The sequence below is a fragment of the Uloborus diversus genome, chromosome 2 (genome assembly GCF_026930045.1).
Source record: "Uloborus diversus isolate 005 chromosome 2, Udiv.v.3.1, whole genome shotgun sequence".
NCBI lineage: Eukaryota > Metazoa > Arthropoda > Arachnida > Araneae > Uloboridae > Uloborus > Uloborus diversus.
The window spans coordinates 20,576,000-20,602,830 of record NC_072732.1 but is presented as its reverse complement, the minus strand read 5'-3'; the positions used below and the strand labels follow the sequence as shown (position 1 = coordinate 20,602,830).

At 34.7% G+C, this 26,831-nt stretch overlaps 1 protein-coding gene across 1 annotated transcript in view; it reads right to left on the bottom strand.

The window, feature by feature from the left end:
• The window catches only part of LOC129216897 (semaphorin-5A-like), a 79,475-nt gene that overhangs the window by 30,628 nt on the left and 22,016 nt on the right, over nucleotides 1–26,831 (bottom strand). Inside the window, exons 2-5 of the mRNA XM_054851112.1 lie at nucleotides 21,720–21,912; nucleotides 5,687–5,786; nucleotides 2,665–2,773; nucleotides 920–1,018 (exon numbers count right to left, since the gene is read on the bottom strand). Coding sequence (XP_054707087.1) covers nucleotides 920–1,018; nucleotides 2,665–2,773; nucleotides 5,687–5,786; nucleotides 21,720–21,810 — 399 coding nt within the window. The 5' untranslated portion in view covers nucleotides 21,811–21,912. The remainder of the gene's footprint in view (nucleotides 1–919; nucleotides 1,019–2,664; nucleotides 2,774–5,686; nucleotides 5,787–21,719; nucleotides 21,913–26,831) is intronic.

Below are 26,831 nucleotides of genomic sequence, written 5' to 3'. Positions count from 1 at the left end.
AGCAATCACACGGCGCATATGGAACGAATTGGATTACAAATTTGACGATTGTCGCTTGGCAAAAGGTTCACATTAAACAATTGCAACTGAAAGAAAAACTTATTATACTTCTCTTTATATTCAGGTATCACTTGAAATATGAACAATTCTTTCGAAAGTTTGTTTTGAATTCAGGTCAATGGCGGCGATTCAATGGGGGGGGGGCTTACTTTTTTATGATTAATTAATTTTATTTTCCAATATAGTAACCAAAACTAGAAATTATAAAAAATGCAGAAAAGTCAAAATTTTCAAACCATAATTTATTATGTTTTACTTTGTATATTTGTTTACGAAACATCACTTAGAACAAGCAGTAACTTTTAGTTCGTGTATTCATTGTTTAGATATTAGTAAAAAATAATTGTTTTACTTAAAGACAAGCCATCTTGTTCAATGAAATTATTACCTAGTGTTTGTGACATCTCAAAATACTTCGGGGTGAATAATGTAAGTCTAATTCATGTCTACGTATTTCTTCTAGGAAAGTAATTATGTACAAAATTCATCAAAATCTTTGAAAAAACGTGAGTTAAGCTGTTAGATTTACATTAATTACCACTCATATGCTCTCAAAACCAGCCCTGGCAAAATTTTGTACTTTTCTCTCGTTTTTTTTTTATTTTTATTTTTTTTGCTGCCGCTAAAAGTTTTTTAGGCTTTTAGTTGTCTTTTTTTTGCCACCCCCCCCCCCCCCCCCACTTTTCTGTTCCAATCGCCGCTTCGGATTCAGGTCCATCATTTGTAGTCACCCCGTATGTTTTTGTAATTCTTTTAAATGGTTAAAGCTGAAACAAGTTCAAAAACACAATTTTTTAGTAGAAAAGTTTAATCGATACAAAATAAATCTATCAAAATCTGAGGATTTATTGAAACTTACTTCTCTCCAAGAACATTCGGGCATGAAAGCATTCGTACCACAGGTGAAGAGCTTTCCTCCATGGCTCACAAGCACCTTGATGTAGTTACGGCAATCCTCCTAAACATAAGAACGTTTCACATTTTTGAAGCGTTAGGGGTAATACATGACAACACATTTTTTCGGAAATGAAACGCAATACCAGCTAATATTTGAAGTTAAAGCGTAGTCGTAGTTTTGCATGAATTACGAATTGCTGATAGTAAAGAAACTAACTCGACTATCCACTTGCATGGTAGTCAAGTGTAAGTCATGTTTCCAAATACGTTGTCAGAAGCAGCAAACGAGGTTTTAGAAAGCCTTTGCTGCTTGAAAAACTTGTGCAGGTATCTTCGATGACAGTTAAACTAGTAAATTCCTAAACTGTTAACACTTTAAAAAAATCTTCATTCTTAAATGCATGATTTTTTTCAAAAACATTTTAAACTATGTTCTTTGGCTTTTGTTGAAATCACAAGAAAAATACTTTTAAAAAATCATAGTTCAACGTAGGTATGGTTAATCAACCACTTGACAATATCGGGTTTTAACTGAAAAAATAACAATTTACCATCAAATGTTAGGTCCAAAAACATTGATAAAAAGTCTAAAAATGTCTTACTATGATCGTAGAAGTACAATTCATTCATCGAAGAAGTAAAATAATTAGTCATTTTCAAGAAAACTAAACTAAAAAAAGCCCGAAATTTGCGAATGCCGAAAAAGAAATCTATTTGGTCAGATCGTCCAGATTGGTGCATTTACAAGTTTAAAGTTTTTTTTAACAGAATCTTCAGTGAGTGTTTTCTTGGTTATTGGCAACTACAGAGTTTCAATTTGTAATTTGAAGTATTTCAGAAGATCGAATTAGGTATGTTAAACAACTTTTTGCTTCCTCTTTTTTCTTTGTATAGCTTGGACTCATGAGAAATACTTTTATCGGTCATTTAGTGTGAAATTTTAAAAAGAAAAAAATATTATTTATGTAATTCCAAGGAAATTTCCCACACTTTGAAACACGACTACAAAAATTAGTCTGTGTAATAAGGTCACCACGATCATTCCGGTTTTAATTGAAAAAACAAAACCCATTTTTTCAGTAAACATTTTCTGCTTCAGATTTACGAGCAACATATTACCGATGTTAAACTAAATGGAAAGTTCGTTGAGCAAAAGTTACTAAAATGTTTTTGTTTAGCTGTTGCTTTAATTGTTTCATAGTTATTTTCAAAACTAAAGAGATGCAGAAGTTAAATAATAATTCCGCGTTCTTTTTTATTATCAGTTCATAAAAATATTTTCGATACAGAAACTTACTATTTTAGCTAAAAAAACAATACAGTTTTAGAATAATAACAAGACATTTATTTATATACTTGTTTGCTGTTTAGGACAAAATTAATTATTTAATTTTAAAGACATAAAACTGAGTAAAAGGTTGAGACAAACTCAAACTCAACACAAGAATCATTTTGTGAAAGATAAATAACGCATGTATTTTTTTCAAATATATACAGATGTACAAGATTTTAATGCACAGACGAATTTACAGATGTAATAAATAAAGTGATTACTTTGCTTCTGCACTTAAAGCATTTTCATTTTCGAGCACCTATCATTATTTTTAAAGTTGCATCGATACCTACTTCAAACTTCAAGACCAAACTACGCCACCAATTGCTACAGCCCCTTTGAAAAATTAGAGGAGAAAAGTATGGACAACTAACCTCACTTTTTCCTTTCAAGAGACAAGTGGTGACATTTTGAGAATCAGCAGGCCAATGAGCTTCTTCTAATCTTTTCAGACCTTCGAGGCTCAATCTAAATAAATAATCTCTGGAAAAAAAAAAGAGCCATGAAATGGAGCAATGATATCAATTAAAACAAAAGCATCATGAGTGTTGGGATTAACCTTAAGCTATCATCATATAAAGGTTTTGAGGGAAATTTCGTTCAAAATCTCAACCGATTAGGTCAGGGAAATTCGATTTTAACCCGGGAGAACTCGCATCGGGCCTCTCAAGCCCGGTCATTACAAAACTACTCTGCCAAAAATCACCTCTTCAACGGAAATGAATGAGGTCCACAGTAGCTGCGTTCGAGGTGACCTACATACTGACCACATGCTTTTCAGGAATGTACATTCCCCCTTTTCACCAGAAAATTCCGGTTCGGGCCTCAGAGGCCCGGAGCGAGCGTTTACGCTTTTCATTTCAGATTGTGAATGTAAAGGAAGAGGTTGTGAAATGCATCGCTATTTAAGCTACAAAGATGAAATGAAGAGGTTGCAGACCTTGTTGGTTGAGGTTTCAACTGATGAGAAGTCCCTTAATGAAGATGATGAAGAAGAAGTTGACACAGAACAGTAAAGCGATCATCAGTAATGCTTAGAAGAAGATTTAGATTCATGTATCATAAAACTTTCTTAAACCTCACTTTTAAAAACATATTTTAGAGGCTGTTTATCTATTTATAATTCAGCGTTGAAAATACATTTTTTTTTCTATTTTGCAAACTTAATTTACTGAAATAACCACCCCTGGCCTACGGAGCCCCCTGCGAGCGTTCGTGTGACGAAAAGTACGGCGAGTTCTCCCGGGTTAATGGAATTATCAATTAATATAAATTCTGTACCTCAGAGCCAGACTTACTTAGTGCAAAAAATGCGATTTCCCGTTTATTAATGCATTGTATGCAGAATCCTATTCTGCATCGAGCCATGAGGAAGTAATTCTAAAAAAAAAAAAAAAATCCTTCGTGATTATTTGCCAGCGTTAAAAGAACGCGCCCCATCCTTTCTATACGCCAGACAAACGTAGTCCAGTCATATTATACAAAAAAGGGGGCTAAAATCGCAAAACACGATGTAGTTCTGATTTTTTAATATGTTGTTTGGGTCAATTAGGGTAGTGTAAATCTAGTTTGTAGTTTTCAAAAACCTGTGCCCGCTGCGTAATTCGCGAAAAACTGCAAACTTTTCGTACTTTTTTTTAGTTTTTCCTTTATGACTGCTTAACCATCCAACTTTTGATAAAATGTGAATACCAGTTTTAAAGCACATTGAATTTTGAACAATTTAAGCTCCAGTGGGGTTCTGTACGGCCAATAGTTTAGGAGTTATCGTACTTCAAAAATTGGTCATTTTTGGCGAAAAATGAAAAAATTATGCTTCGATCACATTTTGCGCCAGATATGGACATGAATTCCCACTTTAACCGAAAAAACTTGGAAAAAAATTATAAGATTTCATTCATGAAAATTCCTGATGTATTTTTTCCCTTCTATTATACAGTAAACAGTTTTGACTTCAAAATAGTTTTAGCGCAGACGCTGCCGGTATACTCCCCCCCCCCCCCCTCCTCCAGCTTTCCAAAACTTACTTTATGTTTCTCATTGTAATACATAACTTTTTTTTTATTTAAACAGACAACAACAGACAATTTTTGGAACAGCATAAACCGAGAAAAATTGGATGGAAAACTTTTGCGAAGTTTCTATTTAGATACTTCAGTTTATGCAATTTCAATGCAAGGGTAGATATTAGTGTACACCTGAACGTTCCACATCCACCCCTTCAATACACAGCACATTGATTGAGATTTTTTTTTTTACAAATCAATAACACATCATGTATTCTGATTAATTGAGTCATGACCTTGACAATGCACAACCTTGTTTTAGGGTAATTGGGAAGAGTAAAATTAACGCTGAGCAGGGTTGGCAAGTTTTTGCCGGGGGCGGAAAAAAACACGGTTTTTATCGCCCGGCAAAAATAGGTTTTTGCCAGTTTTTGCCAAAGTGGCAAAAATAAATTTTGTGTTAACAACTTACGGACAGTTTTTTTTTCCTTTTACATAAAAGTAAAAGCATGAAAAGATTTTGATAAAAGGCTTTGCCATTTTCTGTAGAGTGAGCCAGTATTACTAAAAAGTAGAGTGAATATAGAATGCAGATATTGATTAGCTTTTTTTTCTTTTTAAATTCTTCTCTTGGCTATCCATTTTCCCAGTAAGTAAGAAAAAATGCATTATTTCTTTAGTGAGGAAAAGTTAATATTTTTCTATATTCAAGTAAATATTCCGTTATTAATTAAATAGCTTAAAAATCTTAGTGGGATAAAAAAAAGTGATTAATCAAATATATATATATATATATATATATATATATATATATATATATATATATATATATATATAAGTAGAATTCAATCTTTTTATTAATTCACTAAGCTTAAGTAAACATTCTTTGTTTTAGCATTGAAGGAATTGGCTCATTCTGAAAAAATTGTTTTTCAGAAAAAATTGTTTAGCAAACATTTAAAATCTTAAGTTTTGCAATCCCAAAATTTGTTTTTTATTTATTTTTCACCTTATAAATTAGAAGTAACATGGAGAGACATAACTAAAATATTAAAGTGCATTATTTATATTATATTGTCACTCTTTCTTGATTAACACTATAATGCTACTTTATTTGCAATTAGGTTTTTGCCATTTCTGCCGGTTTTTTCCATTTTTGCCATGGTTTTTTCCACTGTCCTGGCAAAAATACCTTTTTGCCGGCAAAAAACCCAACTCTGACGCTGAGTCGAGCTGAGTTACTTTCGTAGTAGTTTTGCAAAAGTATTCTGACTCACACCCGCGCCAATAACGCGTCCCTTTCCCACCGAACTCCCCCAAAAAAGAGGTAAACATTGTCAAGGTCATAGCTCAACTTATGAGAGCCACAACACGGTCGGTAAGGGCTTACCTGGCTCCCACGATAAGTTGGTATCTCTGGATGTCAAATAGTAGTTGACCAAACGATCTCACGTTTCCTTGGGTGAAAACATCGATGCTAGGTTTCAAGTCTGAAAGCAGAGAATGCGAACTTTTTATCTAGTTATCCAAAATTTAAAATTGGTTTGATTCATCAAGATGAGTCTTGTGACTTCAAGATGCATCAAACCACCTAGAAGAGTCCAAGTTTATTGGACAAGGTGCATCGCCCTGTTGCCTTTTCTAAACTGCCGTTACAAGCAGGGCTGTGGAGTCGGAGTCGGAGAGATTTTGGAGTAAAGGAGTCGGAGTCCATGCCGCCTCCAACTCCGGGCTTCTTTTTTTTCTTTCATTTTCACCGACTCTCCTTGCTGTTTTTAAAAACTGAATACCACTTGGTTCGATTACTTGTATAAAAAGCTACTAATGAGAAAATTACTGCCATTATGGCAATCAGCTAGCTCGAGTGCTTACCGAACTTTCTGTAGCCGTCCCATAGTTTGCTTGCTTTTTAACTTTACTAATAGCAACTGTCGGCAAACGGTTTTGTTACGTAACATTTTCAAGTAATCACTTTCAAATAAAAATAGAAATATAATGTTTTGTTCGATCTCAGTTATAAAATAGCGAGAGGAACGTAACAATTTAGTAAGTTGAGGCCCGTGCTCAGGTGGAAACTTTTGAGAGTGATCGGCAAATTCAAATAAGTTCTGGCGCGAAAGCACGAATCAAAAAGATCAGATAAAAAAAAAATCAAAAATGTTTTTTTTTCTTTTAAGACTGTTTCTATAAGCTTATTACCCACTACAAAGTATTGAACAAAATAAGTGTAAATGATTTATTGGTTACAACACTCAACAATTGCAATTTATCTTAAAATCTTCATATTAAGGTTAAATTCTAAAGCGGCCAATAAAATTGAAATTAAAAATTTAGCAAAGAAGAAATAAAGGTATTATTAAACCTATTCGTACAAATTTGTATACCGCCGCATTTGTGTAAAATTTGCTCCTGACGTATGCCCTAATTTTGCTAACATGTTATTGATGAACTATAATTCTAAAAAATTTCCCGAATATATTTTAAATTAAAATATTTATATATTTTATAAACTCTGAAATTAACTTTGGGTGTCACCTACCAGATGGGTGTCACCCGGGGCAAACCACCTCCTCTCAAGAACTCAGACAAAAAGCTTTTTTTTTCTCTCAAATTACAGCTTTCAAAAATCGAAAGCAAACGATTTGGTCAATATATACTATATTTGTTAAACATTAAAGGGGGGCAAATTACAAGTAATCCTTCTCATTTTTTTTCTTTTTAAAGGGATTTTTAAGTCATCTCACTTAACTCGTAACTATTGGAAAATTTGATTTTTAAATTGAATTTCTAACGTTGTATGCGTCTTGGGTTTACAATAAAATACAAAATGCGAAATTTTCCAAAAAAAAAGGAATTAATATTTCAATCTCTGTTTAGAGTTTTTACCCCTTCCCTGAAGGGAAGAGGAAATTGAAAAAATACAATGAAAAAAATCCAGAGTCGGAGTTGGTGTCGGGCGTTTCCAAAATTCAGGAGTCGGGGTCGGAGTCGGCCATTTTCCTTCCAACTCCGCAGCCCTGGTTACAAGTATCGCTTCCACTCTTCACGCGATGCACGAAATTCATATTATCTCGTCAACTATGTCACTTTTCTTGTAAAACACTTCTCTTTATTCAGGCCTTAAAGAAAAAATGTTATGCAAATGATAGCAAACAATATCAAGGAGGATTGATTTTTGTGAACATGATTTTGTTGAAGGTTTGGTTTTTGCGAGCGTGGAGTTGTGAAGTGATCGTGAGTATCGTTTAATGCCTATTCTGGGACATAACAAGGCACCTTTCCTTCCTTTTACAAAAAAGGAAGTATTATATTCGCGAAAAAAATTTCACTCAAAAATCGGCCATAATTTCCATTTTTCTCACCCCCGAATGAATGTTGAGTTTTTTTTTCGACCCGATCACACGTGGATACATGCCTGGGAACCAGGCCCGTGTCCAGGATTTCATAAAGGGAGGGGTTGAAACTTTTTGCCTTTGTAACTTACGTTGTCAAAGGAAAACTAGCTATAGGTGTTGAATAGTTCATTTTAGTTCGATAACTAGGCTTTTTTTAAAAAGTTTTGTGTGTTTTTTTAAAAGAAATCTTATTTGTACGGTTGAACATTTTGTAAAAGCGGAAAAAAAGTCACACATATTCCTTTTATGCCACCTAATATTAGTTTCTTTTTTTTTCTTTTGTTTTTCCATCAAATAATATTGAACAGGAATTTAATGAAAACAAAAATTTTATTTTAAAAAAAATTGCTGTTTCGCATAGAAACATTTTTGTAATGTGTGAAACGACTAATTCATCCAACACTAAAGACGTACCATAAAAAAACCTAATAGTAAGCAAAGTAACCATTTTCCCTGCTCCTAAGTTTTTTTTTTTTTTTGGCTACATCATTGTCTAATATTCTTTTAAATAATTTTCCCCTGCATGCTTACAGCATTGCCGGACTCTTTAGCCATTCCTCCATCGTTAATTTTTTCAAGCACTTAGAAGCGAAGGTGCTTGGAAATCCTACAATTGAGGAAAATGTTAATTGTTAAAGTTGGGGAAATATTAAAGAGGGTGAATACTGTATCAGAGTTCAACTCTAAAATTAATTAAAACTTAAAATACGTTTTGGAAAATCGTTTAATGATTCACTGATTTTTTTTTTTTTCAATGGGAGGGGTTTTACCCCTAAAACTCTCTCCTTGGACACGGCTCTGCTGGGAACGTACAGACGGCCGAAATATCCATTTTGACGACCCCCGAGTTAATTACAACGAATTTTCTCGTGACGTCCGTATGTACGTATGTATCTCGCATAACTCAAAAACAGTATGGCCTAGAAAGTTGAAGTTTGGTATGTAGACTCCTAGTGAGGTCTAGTTTTGCACCTTCCCTTTTGGTTGCATTCGGATGTCCTAAGGGGGTCTTTTGCCCCTTTTTGTGAGGGAAATCATTGTTAATTTCGATGTAAATTCAAGTTGTTTTATAATTTGTCGGACACTTGGCAATATATCGCCAAGTGGGTCGCCAAGCCTTTTGGTCGCCAAGTTTTGTCGCCAAGTTTTGTCGCCAACTTGGCGACAAATTTGGCGGGTTTTTTTCTTTTTTTTTAAATCTGGTTTCAGTTTGGCCACTGTTGGTGATATTTAGAGAGTAAACAATTGAATCACATTAAAATTGCCAATAATGGGGAAATGACATTAAATTGGAGTAAAAGGAAGTCATGTGATGCACACATCAGCTCGTTATAAATGTCTCCTGCCCTGCGGCTTTTTTTTTTTTTACAGAGGTAACACTACATCCATCACTACCTAAAATCTGAATGTATTCCATCAAAACGTAATGCAATTCCATTCATGTCATGTACTCAAAATTGCCAGCGAAGGCTGTAAAAAATCTGTAATTTTATAAGAAATGAAAGCTTAAAATAAATCAGGAAGATAAATTTCTTCAATAAATCAATCAAAAACTATGACACATTCTGCAAGTAGGGGTAGTATTTAATTTAATCTTAGAAAGAAACTAAGGAATTATTTCCTCTCTTAGCATTATTGATGAAGGTTAACGAATGGTGGCTGACGTATTTCATTAAAGCATACTAAATTGATCACGCGGACGATTTTCCCCACCATTTTTTTTTTTATCAAAGTTTGTTAATCATAGCTGTAAATTTACAGAACAAAAATTAATATTAAATATTAAAAAAAAGAAAGAAAAAGACAACGAGGGCTAACCTCATACTAAGATGAATCTCATGGGTCGGACCGCATATTAATTCAATTTTTTTCCTTAAATAATTGCAATTGCTAAGATTCGGTAGTCGCAAAAGTAGAAAGTTTTGCTAGAGGAAATATTGAAAATCCTTACTGCCTGTCATTAAAATCAGTTACATTTTATAAGTAAATAAATCGAAATTGAGTACAGATAAACATTTTAAATTATTTAGCTTTCTCCCCTTCTCTCCTTGTCTGTCAACAATGAAATCATTATCAATCGTGTGAGTTTAAAACTTAATAAAGAAGGCCATAACTCCAGCCAAGACATTCCATTATATGCGAAAATACCGTTCTTCCAATTGGTACCAATATTTTAAATGTGTGAGCAAGTTTTCACTAACAAAATTGTTAAAAAGAGCTGATTTATCAGGAAATCTCTGGTAATGGAGGTCCTACAAAGATGAGATCCAACTATGAACACTGTCAAGCAAGTAACCTTTCAAAAAAAAAAAAATAATAATAATAATAATTTGAATTTTGAGATCTGGAATTCAAATTATGTTTCCCGCAATCACAAGTATGTAGGCATGTGTGTTTGCGTCTGTGTGCAGGCATGAGTGTTGTGGGGATGCGTGTGAGTGTGTAGGCGTGGGATATGTGTGTGTAGGTGTGTTTATGTATGCGTGTGTGTGTAGGTGTGTGTATGTATGCGTGTGTGTAGATGTGTACGTATGCGTGTGTGTAGGTGTGTACATATGCTTGTGTGTAGGTGTGTACGTAAGCGTGTGTGTACGTATGTGTGTGTGTAGGTGTGTGTATGTATGCGTGTGTGTATATATGCGTGTGTGTATATATATGCGTGTGTGTGTATGTATGCGTATGTGTGTATGTATGCGTGTGTGTGTATGTATGCGTGTGTGTGTATGTATGCGTGTGTGTGTATGTATGCGTGTGTGTATGTATGCGTGTGTGTATGTATGCGTGTGTGTAGGTGTGTGTATGTATGCATGTTTGTGTAGGACATGGATGCAACCTGGAGACGGCTTTCGCTAGAGGAGCAGCATCGTGAGGCGGCCGGTCGACGGTGGTGCTGGGCAGAGGGTGTTGGTGGGAAAATAAAATGACATTACGCCAAAAACAGTCATATGAAAGCAATAAGCAATGTGATTGCTCAAAAAAAGTATTTCAAAAATCGGTTTGTCGTTTAGGAGCCACGATGCTACAGAGAGACACACAAATAACAGATGCACACATCAAAATTTATAACCCCTTTCCCCCCTTTCCTTTTTGAGTCGGAAATTAATAACGAATTCTAAAAATGATTTTCAAATGGAAACTGATTTTAGCACTGCAACTATCCGAAATCTAACGTACTGAGGAAGCCAGAGCAGAATTTGAAATCTCCGAGACATAAAGCCTGTGAGAACCTTTTTCTTTAATCCGACTTCTTAATGCAGGTCAAAAGTAATGAAGAGTAACTTATTCCTTTGACGTAACGCAATCCTCTGCTAAACATCTTTTTCCCTTTACAATAGTACTTAAAGTTGTCAATTAAAATTGGAAATTCAGAAGAAAATTAAGTAATGAAAGAACTTAAATGCTCAAAAGAATTATCGTCTATTATGTTACTTGAATTTAGTTCGTGTTTTTGTATTGCACAAAATACCATATCATAATACATTTAGAGCATGTAATTTACAAAAGGATGACCACAATCAGCTCTAGAATTAGGATATGAAAAATAAACAAATAGAGCTTTGTGTTTTATTAAACAAAATAATGCAAATTGCACAGAACTAAAGGAAAAGCAGAAAGAGAAGCATTATTTGATCTCCTGCTGAAATGAAACAGTTGTCCTCCTAAATAGTCCACCGGCGCCGTTCTTGGAAAAAAGAGTGCTATAAGGAAACGTAATTAAGGAAAAACAAAACACGAATCAAAGACGATAGAGCAAAAAAAAATTTTGCTCACTTTCAAAATAAATAAATAAAGGTTTAAAATTTTACTTTTAACTAGAGCATGAAATCTACTGTTATTGGTTCATGCAAAAAAAAAAAGTTTTTCGTTTATGATTTTATTGATTCATGAAACAAAAAAAGTGGGGGGGGGGGGGGGGAGAGGGGCAGGGTATAGTTTTCTGCCATAATTTAGTTTTGAATACCCGTGTTCCAATTGGCTGAATATCAAAAATTGACCGTATTCTGACCTACGGGAATTTAAAGTCCCAGTGTGTGGTTTCTCCAGAATTATCCAGGATATCTCCACCATTCACTATTAACGTTGTCTTGACGGTTGCGTAGAAAAGTAAATAGACTCGTGTTATTTTCTATAATAATTTTTACACTCGCACATACGAGGTGCTAATGGTGATTTTTACACATGGTCTCACTTGATTCCCCTATTTTTCAAAATGCTAATGTCTTCCCTTACTCCGTCGGGTAGCTTGAAAACTCGGTACTGGTGTTAAAATTACAGGTTGCATGCCATCTTTTAGGGATGAAAAGCTTGTCCTACCCCCAGTGGTGGATACAAGGAAGGGTTATGGGTGTCATTACCCGATTTAAGGGGCATGACCCCCCCCCCCCCCCTAAACCGTCGACAACAGTATCCGTCCACATTGTGTTCAAACACTTCTCTACATAGTATAAAATGAAGTCCCCAAAAAGCGTCTGTGTGTTTGAACTCGCAAAACTCGAGATCTACCCGGCCGATTGCGCTGAAATTTTCAGTTTGTTCCTTTAAGTCCTGAGAAGGTTTGCAGACCACTTCGAAAATAATTCGAGGAATAGTTCTTTTTTTATTCCAATTTGGACCCAATTTTCACATAAATTCCCGAATATGGGGGTGAAAAATTACTTGCACATATTAACATTACATATCGTTGAAAAGAGTAGAATTTCTCGCGTTCTACGCAATTTATTTCAATGCTCTAACCTCATTGCAGCGGGAGTTATTTGCTTTTTTAGCTCGAATTTGTTTAGGCTTAGCTGAAATTTAAGCATTACTTTCTTCATTAAAGCTTATACATATAAAATCTGAGTATCTATCTATCTATGTCCAAGCTTCTTCTCCCGAACGACAGTGAACTGACCATCGAACCAGGTATCGATGGATTCGTCATCTTCCCGTCTTCATGTTTGGCTATTTAACATAATCCTCCGATAATAATGAGCGGAGATATCAATTAAAAATTATTAATTATGACTCTTAGATTTCAAAATAAAATCCATATTTTTTGAAGGCTTTCCTCCATTCAAATTATTATTCAGTGCTTCAACTCAACTTTCCGGATAAACGCTTTTATTAAAATTTACAGCGTGAAGAAAATCATTGAAAAGAAACATCTGTTGCAATTTTTTTTCTCGAATATAAAGAAATAAAATTAGGCTTTTGTTTTAAGGCTTTTCCTGTAATCAGGGTGTTTAAGTTGTTTACTTTTCGATTATTTTGCCGTAATCTGCAGCAAAATTTTGCTGTTTTTTTTTTTTTTTTTTTGTTCAAGCCTGATTGTTAAATACGCGTCACATGACATAACTTTCATTTTCGAGGAGGACCGTGCACGTCGTAAAGTAAATGAGTGATTTACATGCAGTTTATTTTTAGTTACCTAACCTTAGTTAAACCTTGCTTTACGCGCATTTATTTATTCCTTAACGCGTTAGAAACTAGTGTCAGTGTACTACAAAAGCATCAACTGGACTGCTCTTACATTTTTTAGGTAGCCCGTGCAACGCCGGGCACGCAGCTAGTCTATTAATAAAAAGTGAAGGAATTGTCCCACAGTTTTCTTTTTGACACCACTGAATAGAGCGGCTTTTTTTACTCCAGATCTAACTCGACCTGTGGTCGAAAGTTTAACCCTCTATCTCCATTAGAAAAAAAGTTACAAGCGAATTAAATGAAGTTCAAAAATCTGTTCTCTATTCAAGTTTTTAACCATTTTATTTTGCGTTTCCACGGTAACGCTTTTTGAATCCATTGTTTATTTTCATCTTTCTCATTTTCAATTCTTAAACTTATTTGATTTTGTGTTTCCATGGTTACGCCTTTTAAATCCATCTTTCTCATTTTATTTTAATTCCTTAGAAGTATTTTAGTATCTGTCGTCATTGTTTGGCGAGAAAATTTTGCATGATGGTTTTTTCTCTTTCATTTAATCCTGGTTGTTGAAGATACTTCACTTGACGCAATGTTTTTTTTTTTTTTCAAGGTAGACCGGGCAAAGTCGGGCAACGCAGCTAGTCATGCATAAAATGCAAAAGATTACGGTATCTTTTCAATTCCTTAATTATTTTTGAAAGTAAATGCAGTTGGCTCTCTGTTTAACGACGCTTTAATTAAAGACTTTCTCTATTTAACGACGGCTTTTCACAGTTCCAGATGGTCCGCTATAGTGTTAAAAGCATTCTATTTAAGGAAGTTTTCTACTTAAGGACGATTTTTTGTGGTCCCTTGAAAGTCAGAGAGCCAACTGTATTAGAACTAATACTTCGTTTCATTGCTTATGAAATTAATTTGTAACGTTTATCCCCAGTTAAGTGTCTTATTCCTAGCCGATTAGGTGCATATTATTGACCCCCAAGTAGTCAAATTTTTCGTTCCTAAAATCGTAGGCATATTCATGGGGGGAAGGGCTTTTTTAGCATGAAGAGATGGTACCCTTCATCTAGGGTGCCTTGGGGAGAAAAGATTACAGAAAAAATATTGCACTCTTATTTAAAAGCAACGTTTGCTTAGTGGCACTGTGCAATGAAAAGTAATCCCTTTTCCTCCCCAGTCTTTAAGTTTGTTATTAATCGTTAAAAACATTTCAGAGTGAGATCTCGAAAAAATCAGTAGTTACAGAAAATTCTGAAGGACCAAAGAACACCCTTTTGCAATTATTACAAATGCTTTTTAGCAACTGCAACTTCAAAAATTTTTCACAAAATTTAAAATTTTGTGAAGAAAAACTTTTTTCAAAAATATTTCAAGTTACATATCACATTAAGGTGGATGTAATTCTTTTCAAAATGGGCCGTTACACAACTCTACGTTTGCATTGAACTTCAGATATAAAATTTTAAAGCACTACCGGCAAGTAAAAAGGGGGTTTCTTAACGAATTTTAAAATACTTATCAGTTATGGACGATAGACCTTTTGAAAAATTATATTTAAATTTTAGATGTGAAAGAGTACGATTTCTGAACGTTTCATAAGATGGTTGAGATTTTTTTTTTTCTTAGCTGATTTGACATTTAATGACCCCCCAGCCATGAGCGACAAAACTGCTGCGAAAACCTGAGAAATATGTCGCAATTTTTTGTGTATCATATTAATAAAATCTAATTTTTGAACTCGAAAAAGATGCTGTTTGAATAGTGGGTAACGGTCGAGAATGGTCTATTTTTTAGAAGTTAACTAGTTTTGTCTAGGGAATAAGAACAGATCGTGTCTAATCGGCGCCAAAACCAAGATTTCAAATCATGAGCTGGACGAAAACGAATACTTTTGGATGAAGTGTCCTAGATCTGCATGTTGGGGGACATTTCCCACCTACCCACAATCTCTGTAAAACTGTCTTTTCTGCCTACATTATAAGTACCGCAATAAACACACTTCACAGTTTCTTCCCTTTCTGTTCTATTCCCACCCCTTTTTAGCAGATAATTTATCGGTTAAGCCTTGTCAAACTACAAAACTTCTCATCAAAATTAAAATTCCCACGATTATATTGATGATTATTTATTTATTATTTTTTGCACCTTCAACGTACAGCATTTGTAAGATTTATTTTCAGACGGACTGGAAAAAGGGAGAAAATGAATGACAGAGGAAAGAAGATCTAATTTAGCTCAGCATTAATATGCAACTATGGAAAATTTTTAATTTAAATATTTCTTTTGAAAGAGTTCAGATTTTTTCCCCAATATATTTTTTTTTTCTTAATAAAATGGCATCGCTTTCACAAAACGCATTCTGTTCTTTTCTTAGGAGCATCGTTGAAAAAACATTCGACTCAGCATTCATTCTGGGATTGGAACGGTTCCTTTGTCCCCCTCCCCCTGGTCGTGCCACTGGGTATAGTTAAGGAAAGGAGGAAAAGTTAAGTGCAGTGGCGCACACAAGGGAGGGGTCCAGGGGGTCCGGACCCCTCCCACAGGTCTTGCTTTTTTTCCCGATTGATTATGATTCTATGTATTTTGTGCCTAGGATAATTTCAAACAAAAGGTAACAATAATTTCAGTTCTAATAAGTGAAATAAGAAAATCCTCATGTTAAAAGATTTAAAAAAAATATTGAGCACTTTTCCTATAACAAATTGCCTATAACAAGCAGAATGGTGATTATAAATGAATACACTCTGTAATAACCATGTTTTTAGTTTTGTAGTAACAGATCACATTAAGTGATATTTTATGAACTTCTATAATCATATGGTGCTTCTGCAGCGATGAATTTGCTTTTCTGAATGCATTTTTTTTAATTATGAGAAAAGTTATTTTCCTTTCTGGTAATATATTTAAGTATAGTTCATTAATTAAGGCTAATTACTTATTCAATAGTTTATTTTTTACTATTTTTCGTTCTCGAGAAACAATAAAATCAAGTTAATATGTTTGACGGTGTATTGGGATACGATATGAGAATGAGGCTTTTGATCTTGGACCCTCCCCTTCCAAAATTCCTGTGTGCGCCACTGGTTAAGTGTGTGAGACTTTGTAACAAGGGTGGGGGGGTGGGGGTGAAAATGTTGAAAAAAAAAAAAATGTCACCATTTATGGACAGCCCCCTTTGTAGTTAAACGCATAACCTTGTTCCTTTAGCAACTAGATACGATAACGAATAAATACCTTTATGATTGAAAATAAAAATGAATGAATTACCAACGTTTCTTTTGCTTCATTTTTCTTATTTTGCCTTGCTATTGTTTCAATTTGATAGAGAAATTCATTAAAAACGAGCTGATGTGTGCCTCACATGACTTCCTTTTGCTCCAATTTAATGTCATTTTCCCATTATTGGCAATTTTAATGTGATTCAATGGTTCACTCTCTATATATCACCACCAGTGGCCAAATTGAAACCAGATTTTAAAAAAAAAAATCGCCAAATTTGTCGCCAAGTTGGCGACAAAACTTGGCGACCGAAAGACTGGTGATGTATCGCCAAGTGCCCGCCAAATTGTAACACCACTTGAGTTTACATCGAAATGGACAATGATTTCCCCCAAAAAAGGGGCAAAAGACACCCTTTGGAGCATATGAATGCAACCAAAAAGGAAGGTGCACAACTAGACTCCACTAGGTCAAATTTATCGCCAAGTTGTCGACCAAACTTGGCGACCAAAAGACTGGCGATATATCGCCATGTGCCCGCCAAATTGTAACACCACGAGTTTACACCGAAATTGACAATGATTTCCCCCAAAAAAGGGGCAAAAGACACCCTTTGGAGCATATGAATGCAACCAAAAAGGAAGGTGCACAACTAGACTCCACTAGGTGTCTACGTACCGAATTTCAACTTTCTAGGGCATTCCGTTCTTGAGTTATGCGACATACATACACAGATCCGCACATACGTACATACGGACGTCACGAAAAAAGCCGTTGTACAGTGCCCGCCACTAATAAAATCACTGGATAACAAAATCATCCGCTTTATAGAATCAAATCTGGAAGAACAGAATCATTTCTAGATCAAAACATGGCGACCAAAAGACTAGCGATATATTGCCAAGTGTCCGCCAAATTATAACACCACTTGAGTTTACATCGAAATTAACAATGATTCCCCCCCCCCCCGAAAAGGGGCAAAAGACCTTCTTAAAAACACCCGAATGCAACCAAAATGGGAGGTGCACAACTAGACCCCACTAGGAGTCTGCGTACCAAATTTCAACTTTCTAGGACATACCGTTCTCGAGTTATGCGACATACATACGCACATCCGCACATACAGAAGTCATGAGAAAACTCGTTGTAGCTAACTTGGGAATCGTCAAAATGGATATTTCGCGTGTCTCTACGTTCTTAGGCACTTATCCACGTGTGGTCGAGTCGAAAGAAAAACTCAACATTCATTCGGGGGTGAGCAAAATGGAAATTAAGGTCGATTTTTGAGTGAAATTTTTTTCGCGAGTACAATACTTCCTTTTTTTGTGAAAGAAAGTAAAAACAGAGTGAAAGATGAACAAATCGGAATTATGCAGTTGATCACAGAACAAAATATGAAAGCAAAAAATGAAAAAATAAAAAGAAATGCAGTAATTGCAATTATTGTGCATTAAAACGTTGATAATTCATTCATTTAACTAGATACGACGTAATATAATGTCGTCCTCATAACTAGGATAAAGATGATTGAATTTAAATTTAAATTCAGTACCTTGCCTTCAGGGTCAGATTTGGGACAACTGTGGTCAAGATTGTCACACAAGAAAAAAAAAAAATTTGAATTTTGACATCTTGAATTCAAATTATGTTTTTCGCAATCATGAGTGTTTGTATGTAGGCGTGTGTGTTTGTGTGTGGGGGGTATGTGTGTTTGTGTGTAGGGGGTATGTGTATGTGTGAAGGGGTATGTGTGAAGGGGTATGTGTATGTGTGTGTAGGCATGTGTTTGTGTCTGTGTGCTGGCATATGTGTGTGGGTAGTTGTGTGTATGAATGTGTGTGTGGGGGGGTATGTGTATGTGTGTGTAGGCATATGTGTTTGTATCTGTGTGCAGGCATGAATGTGTGGGTAGTTGTGTGTGTATGTTTTTGTGTGTGTAGGTGTATGTGTGTGTATGTGTATGTGTGTGTGTATGTGTATGTGTGTGTGTATGTGTTTGTGTGTGTGTATGTGTTTGTGTGTGTGTATGTGTGCAAGACATGGATGCAACCTGGAGACGGCTTTCGCTATAGGAGCAGCATCGTGAGGAGCCGGCCGACGGTGATGCTGCGGAGGGTGCTGGTGGGAAAATAAAATGATAGCACGCCAAAAACAGTCAAATGAAAGCAATACGCAATCGCGATTGCTCAAAAAAAGCGTTGATTGGACTAGATTCCTAACTGAAACCGAATCTTTTTATGTGTTATACAAAAGTCAAAGAGTTAAAGAGATAACTCTTTTACGATCAATTACGAAAGAAGAAAAAAAATAACGACATAGTTGCACAACTTGATCTTTTGCAGATCAAGCAGAGAAAAATAACTAAAAAAATAGTTGGACTCACAGCGATAAATGCTTCCTCTATTTCCGGTTATCTATTGCGAGAAAAACGATACAAATAAAAAAAGGAAGAAAGTCGTGATATATTTGGCACATTCCAGTATACCAGAGAACGAATGATAATTTGCTTGGAAAAATGAATGTATTTTTTCTCCACGACGAAAAATTAAGCAGCTCTTTGAGCTTATTTTTCTCGAAAGATGGAGGAATTTTAATGAGTACGTTTTATGTGCTCAAATCCTAACTGGGCACGGCAAATACATATCATTTTGAAATTCACTTTCAGAAATAATACAGAAGTTATAAGGAGTCTTTTATATTTTCTTTGCAAAAAAGTACCCATGCCACTTTTTGTCGATTTTAGAGTTTTCCGAACATATTTGAATAACAATGGACAAGATTCAATTACTCTTTAGGCTCTACATCTGACGAACTGAAAATGAAATTACTATCATTTGAAAGAACATTTCAAAGGTGGTCTGATCTATTTTTACGATAATTTCTGAGTGTTTACAACTTTCCTTTGACGCTATAGTCAAATAACAGCCTTTATTTGTATGAATGTTTTTTTTTTTTTCAAAAGAAGTAATTGGACCAAATTTCTTTCAGGATATGTTTCTGATGCTAAAGAATATTTTTTACTAAATCGTTTTCATATTCTGTAAAGGAAAGAAATCAAGTTTTGTTGAGAACTGAAGCAAAAGGTGAAGCTATAAATAAAACAAATTTTCATTTTATATAAAATAAAGATCTAACTATAAATAAAATAAAAAAATAATAGAAAGACTTAACAGCCGTTGCTGTGAAAGAATTCTAACCATACAAAAGAAAAGAAAGCAGTAAAGAAGGAAATAGATCAATCTTATATGTACCTAATAGAAAATCATAAATAATAATTAACCAAAAATAGTGTGGTAAAATTTTATTATTTCGTAATTCACTGAAATGAACTCCATCTTTGTTTTGCTTTGTTAAACTTAACTTCATAATGGGGTCGTTTCCAATATTTTAAAAGTATTTTTTTCTGGAAGAACATGTTTACATACGATCTAAACAATTTTTAAATAATTTGTTTAAATTTAATATTTTTAAAAATTACTTAAATCGGCGATCTTTTATTGTTTATATTTCTTGCCGATGACATCACAAATGATAAAATGCCATTCTGTGTTGCCATTCAACGAGCAAAATACTTAATTACCTTCTTTACTCCCATGTATTGGCAACGATATGGTTGAAAGCCAGCGTAGAGCGCAATTTTAATTCGCTTCTTGATTATCATAACGTGAAACGCGGTACAAAGATACGCCAAAAAGCATCATTTGTGACGTCATCTAGACCACGCCTTTGTTGAAAAATTACTTTTACAAAAAAACTTTTTTGTAAAAGTAATTTTTACAAAAAAACTTTTAAAAAATTAATTAAAAAATAACTGTTGGGAAAATGAAAGAATTTTCTGGGTCCATGTTATTTTTTTTATTTTATTTTATTTATTTATTTATTTTTTCTTTTGCTTATTCTATCAATATCAGAGACTAAAAGTACTACTTTTGACTGAAGGAAACAACCCCATTCATAAACTATTTAAAAGAGAAAGAGATAAAATTGCGGATAAATTTGAAAGCCCCCATTGTTGGAAAGACTTCGATAATTAAGACTGCAATTTTTCAAATTCTCACCCAAGACCAGACGGTAATGTACAAACAGGGGCAGAATGACCCGCCGGTCGCTGCGGTTCGTCACTGTGATGGTCGACTTGATGACTTTCCACCTCGGCGAAAATAGAAAAGTAATGTTAATGTATCGCCATATTTGCTTCCCTTTTTCAGATTTAACTTTTTGAAGTAACCTTTAATGTTCATTAATGATTCAATGTATTTAGAAGATATTTAGCATTTTAATGGAACTTTTAGTTTTAGTTGAAATAGTCGGTGGATTATTTTAATTCAACTTTTCACGTTATTTAACATAGCTTGTTTTTTGTTTGGCCGATTTTTTTCATACTTTTAATCGCTTAACTTTGGGGTTTGTTTCCCCATTTTAATGAAACTTTTATATTTTTATTTAATGACTTGTTTTGTTTAAAATTCATTAAAAAGACTAAAATAATTTATGGCATCGCCGAACAAGTAATTTCTGAATAACTTGGCCAAAATACGGAGGCAATGGATAAAGCGGAAAAGAATCGCCAAGACTTAAAAATGCTGCAGGTAACGTTAGTTCCGTTACAAGTAACGTACTTGTAACGGAAAAGTACCGTGCACTGATAACGTTGATTTTCCAGCTGTTACTTTGCTGCACAAAGGTCTTCGTTTCTGATATTTTTCTGGTTTCGCCAAGGTAAAAAGCGAATGAATCGCCAAGAGCACCCTCTTTTACATTCTCAACTAACTGACTTTAACACTGGAACGACTGACATTTTCTGTATACCTAGAAAGACTGAAGGGGCCAGTGTGGCCTCTACTCATTTTTGGAGTGAATTCTTTTAAAAATTCTTAGTGAGGGAGTCCACATGCCTGATACACCTTCTTTCATGACTAAATAAAAACTTAGTACTTAATTATTTTTAGTTTTTCTCTCTATACTGGGCAAAAGGTTGAATTAGTTTTCTTTTCTAAGAGCAATGGCCACCGTTAGGATGGTAAGCAGTCGGTACTGTTTACAGCATTTGGATATCCAACCGGCTGCATAAAGAGGAAGTTACAGATTAAACTAGAGTGAATGGCATTTTTTTATGCTACAACACTTAGGAGAAAGGAAAAAAATAAATTTTTTAATTGTCAAAATGCTTAGGGGCCAACGTGGCCTTCTCCTGTCTTTCTAGGTATAAGGATCAATATTAACAGTACTATGAGGCGAATGATTAAATGATTAAACAAGCATTCAAATAGTGTCATATAATGAAAAGTCAGAAAGTTCCATTAAGTTCAGTTAGATATTATCCGAGTTATTAAACAACAAACTACGCGAGGGGCCACACAGGCCCCTCCGTCTTTCTAGTGTTAATAAATTAATGTGTGGTCCACTCACCTTCCCTGGTGATGAGCTTGACATCCGTACTGGCCAAGGTCCAAAGGCAGCAGAAGAATGCGGCATACGGGAAAAGCATCGTCTTGGTCATCTAGCACCGAGTGGACACTCTCAGCTGATGCCGCCGGACACGCTCTCGGACATGGCGCTTCATTCGGGCGCGGTTTCACACCTGGCCGAGGCAATCCGCTTCCTGGAAAAGGGAGAGGGATCCTTCAATCAAAGGGGTTGACGTCAATGAAGACGGTAACCAGTTTTCGCAGCTCTGGAAGAATCAATAATGGCCATGTAGGTAGGTCTCTTGGGATTTTGAAACAAGAGGAAACACGTGTTTCAAATTAATTTCCATGAGTGGACACGTTTACAATACACAGACTACATGAACTTGGTCTTTAGTATCTCCTCTTTTCACGAGCCCTCTGATATTTTGTTATTCTTTTTCCTGTATCGGAGGTCTCGCTGCCAAACGTAAGTTATAGATCAAGAATCTCTACATAGTATAAAATGAAGTGTCCAAAAAGCGTCTGTTTGTTTGAACTCGCAAAACTCGAGAACTACCCGGCAGATTTCGCTGAAATTTTCACAATTTGTTCCTTTAAGTTCTGAGAAGGTTTGCAGACCAGTTCGAAAAAAATAAGATGAATAGTTCTTTTTTTATTCCAATTTAGGCCCAATTTTCACATAAATTCCCGAATATGGGGGTGAAAAATTACTCGCAAATAGTAATATTGCATATCGTTGGAAAGGGAAGAATTTTCCGCGTTCTACGCAATTTGTTCCAACGCTCTAACTTAATTGCGGCGGGAGTTATTTACGTTTTTAGCTCAAATTTGTTTAGGCTTAGCTGAAATGTAGGCACTATTTTCTTCATTAAATTTATCAATAAAAAGTGAATGAATTGTCCTACAGTTTTCGTTTTGACACCATTGAAAAGAGCTACCTTTTTACTCCAGATCTAACTCGACCTATGGTCGGAAGTTTAATTCTCTATCTAAATTAGAAAAAAAAGTTACAAGCGAATTACATGAAGTTCAAAAATCTGTTCTCTATTCAAGTTTTTAACCATTTTATTTTGCGTTTCCACGGTAACGCTTTTTGAATCCATCATTTCCATCTTTCTCATTTTCAATTCTGAAACTTATTTTATTTTGTGTTTCTATGGTTACGCTTTTCAAATCCATCTTTCTCATTTTATTTAATTTCTTAAAAGTATTTTAATATCTGTCGTCATTGTTTGGAGGGGAAATTTTGCATGATGATTTTTTTTTTCTTTTATTTATGCCTGATTGTTGAATATACGCCACTTGACACACTTTTTGTTTTCAAAATAGACCGGGCAAAGCCGGGCAACGCAGCTAGTATTTATATATAAAAAAAACAGCTCGGGAAATGAAATGTCGTGGCATTTTTTACGGTACGGCAAATGTTAAATTGAGGGGTCACTGAGCATCCTCTTACAATTTGAGTAAGAAGCTAAAACTTTTACAGCATAATACTATTAGTAAGTCTAAAAATAAATAAATAAATAAATAAATAAAGGGTGTCCTGGACACTAGCTGAAAAAAAAAAGTTTTTTTGAACCACCCTATTGTGCATGTGTGGAAAGTGGAAAAGAAAGTGTTCAAAATATAGTGCACTAATTGACTTAAACGCAATTAATTGCAATTTTTGTAGTTACAGAATGTATTACATTAAAAATATGAATTTAAAAAAGAAATTGCGCAAGTTTTAAAATATAAGTGCATATATTTAATCATCGATTTATTGTTTTTAATCTATGATTTAAAAATAAAAATATCATGTAAAACTTATTTACAAAACCGTTTAAAAAATTAACCTTTTTTTTTTTGCAACTAAATATTACACATTTAATAACATTTCTTTGAGTTATAATTTAATTAAAATTAGTTGTCTTGGTAGTGTTGTGAATTTCCTTTCGTAACTCTACCAATTCTTACATAACGAAGTTTTTAAGTACTAGAGTTAGCGGCAATTTTTGTGAGTAAAATATTTTTTTTAATGAACATTTCGGAGAAAAATGTTATCAAATACTCATTAATTAAAACTGATTAATATTTACATTTATGCATTACGAATATTGCAGTAAATACGAATTGATTAGATTACACCCCTCTAGCTTTAGCATACTTTCGGACAGTTTAACGCACTTTCGGACATTTTTGGACAGTTTTAGAGTTTTTGGACGGTAAAAACCACCTGTCCTGTCCTAAACCAGTTTCGGACAGTCCAAAACCCAACCCTGCTCTGGAGATGACAGATCACGGGTTGCTTGGCTCGTAGCCCGGATGCATATAAACAACCTTTACTGTGCTAGAGACCATGTGAAAATTTGGAGACTGCTGATTGGCTACCGTGTGAAAACATAATCCGTCTTCTGTGTAGCTTGTTTTGCACGCTCTAAGTATTGTTCCATTTCGAAACAACACATGTCTTCTAGACATTATGAAAAGAGAGGGAGAGAATTTAAAACATTCAAACGTGAATTTATAACTTCCGAGGAATGAAATTTGTTCATTACGTTGGATGGGGAAAAAACATGGCTGACACATTTGCGTCGACTGGCCAATCAGGAGTCACAACACTATTATAAGGTCTCTAACTGAGTAAAGGTCGTTTATATGCAGCCCGCATCAAAAACTGAACCGTCTTCGGAACGCTATTGAACTAGTTAAACCACATGTAGTGCCTTAGTCCGGAGTACCCTGGAGTGTAATGTAATGTGGTTAGCTAAAGGAAATGGTTATAATAATGTAAAGGACAAATGGCTTTCTCTGGACAGAAGATTTCGGCTTTAGAACAAATGCTTGTGTTTCCGAAGTCATCGCGAAATTTTCTCGAGTGTGGATAAATATGTTCAGAAATAATTAAATACAAAACTTTAGTGTACAAATCAGCAGAACGTTATGAACTTAAAAATATCAAAGTATATTTAACGAGAATCATCAAGGAACCATAGCTAAAAGTACTTTTCAACAGACAGCATAATTATTGCTTTCTTTGCGGTCAATGGAAATCCACTGAAGAATAAGAATTGGTAAATGCAGCTAAATAAAATAGGAAACAGACGTTTATTTTTTCAAATTAGTCAAATGAATAATTCGCCCAAAAAACGGCCGTCATCTTGGCATCGAGCTCCAAGGACAGGTTTCTTCGATTGTACGATTAGCGGAAATACCGAAACAATCACTTCCTCAATTGTAGAGATCTTTTTCAGAGAGTAAGTAGGAGATTAAGATTTCCTTTCGCTTCAAAGGAGTAAAAATAGACAATAATCGAGTTTGTTGCAGACGCATATTTTTCGTGTAGTTTTTTTTTCTTTTTTTTTCACGAGGGCCATTTTTACTCTGCACGATCAGATAAAACTAGGCAGTTGGCAGGGCATAATCTTAATTGTTATTTTTCCGTTATTAATGATTGTAAATGTTACTTTTTATCGTACAAATATAACAGCACTATTGTACCATAAGCAAAGTCAGACTTATTCGAATATATGTTATTTAACATACTAGAAAATCACCCGCTAAGGTATTACAGGTGAAAATTGCTTCTACATCTGAACGAAGTAATTGCCTGGTGATATTTCGATAGTTGAAATTTTAACCCTGACTCCAGTGGATTAACCACAAACTCCAGTAGATAGCGTTCATCGTTGACCATTTTTTCGTTTCCTCATTCTTTTAAAATGGCATTCTTACCAGCAAAACAGCTAAGTTCCCGGATCCAGTGCAGCCTTGTCAAAATAAAGCATTCTGAGTGTCACACATTGCCAAAAAATATTATCAAATTATCATGCCGTGGGACGAGTTTCGCTGTCGATGACGTCAGCGTTACTCGATCATTCGCTATAATATATATGAGGATTATCAGAAGCTAAATGACAGGTAAGGTAGCTTAAAAAGGAAGACCGAAAAAAGCCCCTGCCAAACAAAAATTAAAAAAAAATTAAATAAAATAAACACATAGCTGATTTGTAGTCTGCGAAAGAGAATATACATTTAGAACTCCAACTATCCGCACTCCTACTGTTCAAATTCGTTTTCAGAACTACAGAAACAAAAAAAAAAAAAAAACAAAAAAAACAAAAAAAAAAAACGCTTTTTATTTGATTAATTAAAACCTCTTTTCCATTAAATGAAAGTTTTTTCTTCTTCCATTTTCAACATACATACAGTAATTAAATAAAATAGACCTTTTTTTTTTTGAAAAAAAGCAAAAAAAACTATCTGAATGGGATTCGGTTCCAAAATGGGGTAGTTGAAATTCTGTAATATGTAACAGGGCATAACGGGAAGGGCATAAATAGGAGATTCCATCCAAAAAGCAGGAGCGTGCACAGAACTTTTGGGGCCCGTCACAAATGACTTTTCCGGGCCCCCTCCACATTGTTTACCCCAATATCTCACCCCTAGTTTTAAAACTATTGGGGCCCCCTTCAGGCTGGGGCCCGGGCCAACAGGTGTCCCTTCTCCCCTCCCCCCTCCCCTGTGCAAGCCCCTGTCAGAAAGTAGACAGTTCCAAAGCTAACTTTAAGTCCATGGAATACTGTAATACAGCGAAAAATTCACTTTCAGCTAAGTTGCGGTACATAACCAATATTTGATTATTTGTGCAAACACAAACATAAATCTATATATATAACTAGTATGTTGTGGCCATCACGAAACTTTCTTCTATATTTTTCCTTTTTCTGATCCCTCCCCATGCTTGACGAGGAAGCAATATTCCTAACAGAAACAAAATTACACATGCAAAAACTTGACGACCATACCAATGTCTGAATTATTGTAAAAACAAAACAAAGAGCGAAAATTGAAAGTTACTTTAAAAGCCTTACTTGAATTAATTACAAATATTTTATTTATTAACAAACATAAGATGGCAACAGTTAAAAATTTTAAATTATTGAGATAATATTTCCGATCATTTCCATACAATTAAAATCACGAGAAATACGCAGACGACAATCTAAAACTATTTTTTATTCGCAAAAAAAAAAAAAAAAAAAAATCAACACCTCTTGGAGCGATTGGAGTCAAAATTGAACCAAAGCCTGTTTACGTATGGATTCACATATATTCCAAATTTCAACCA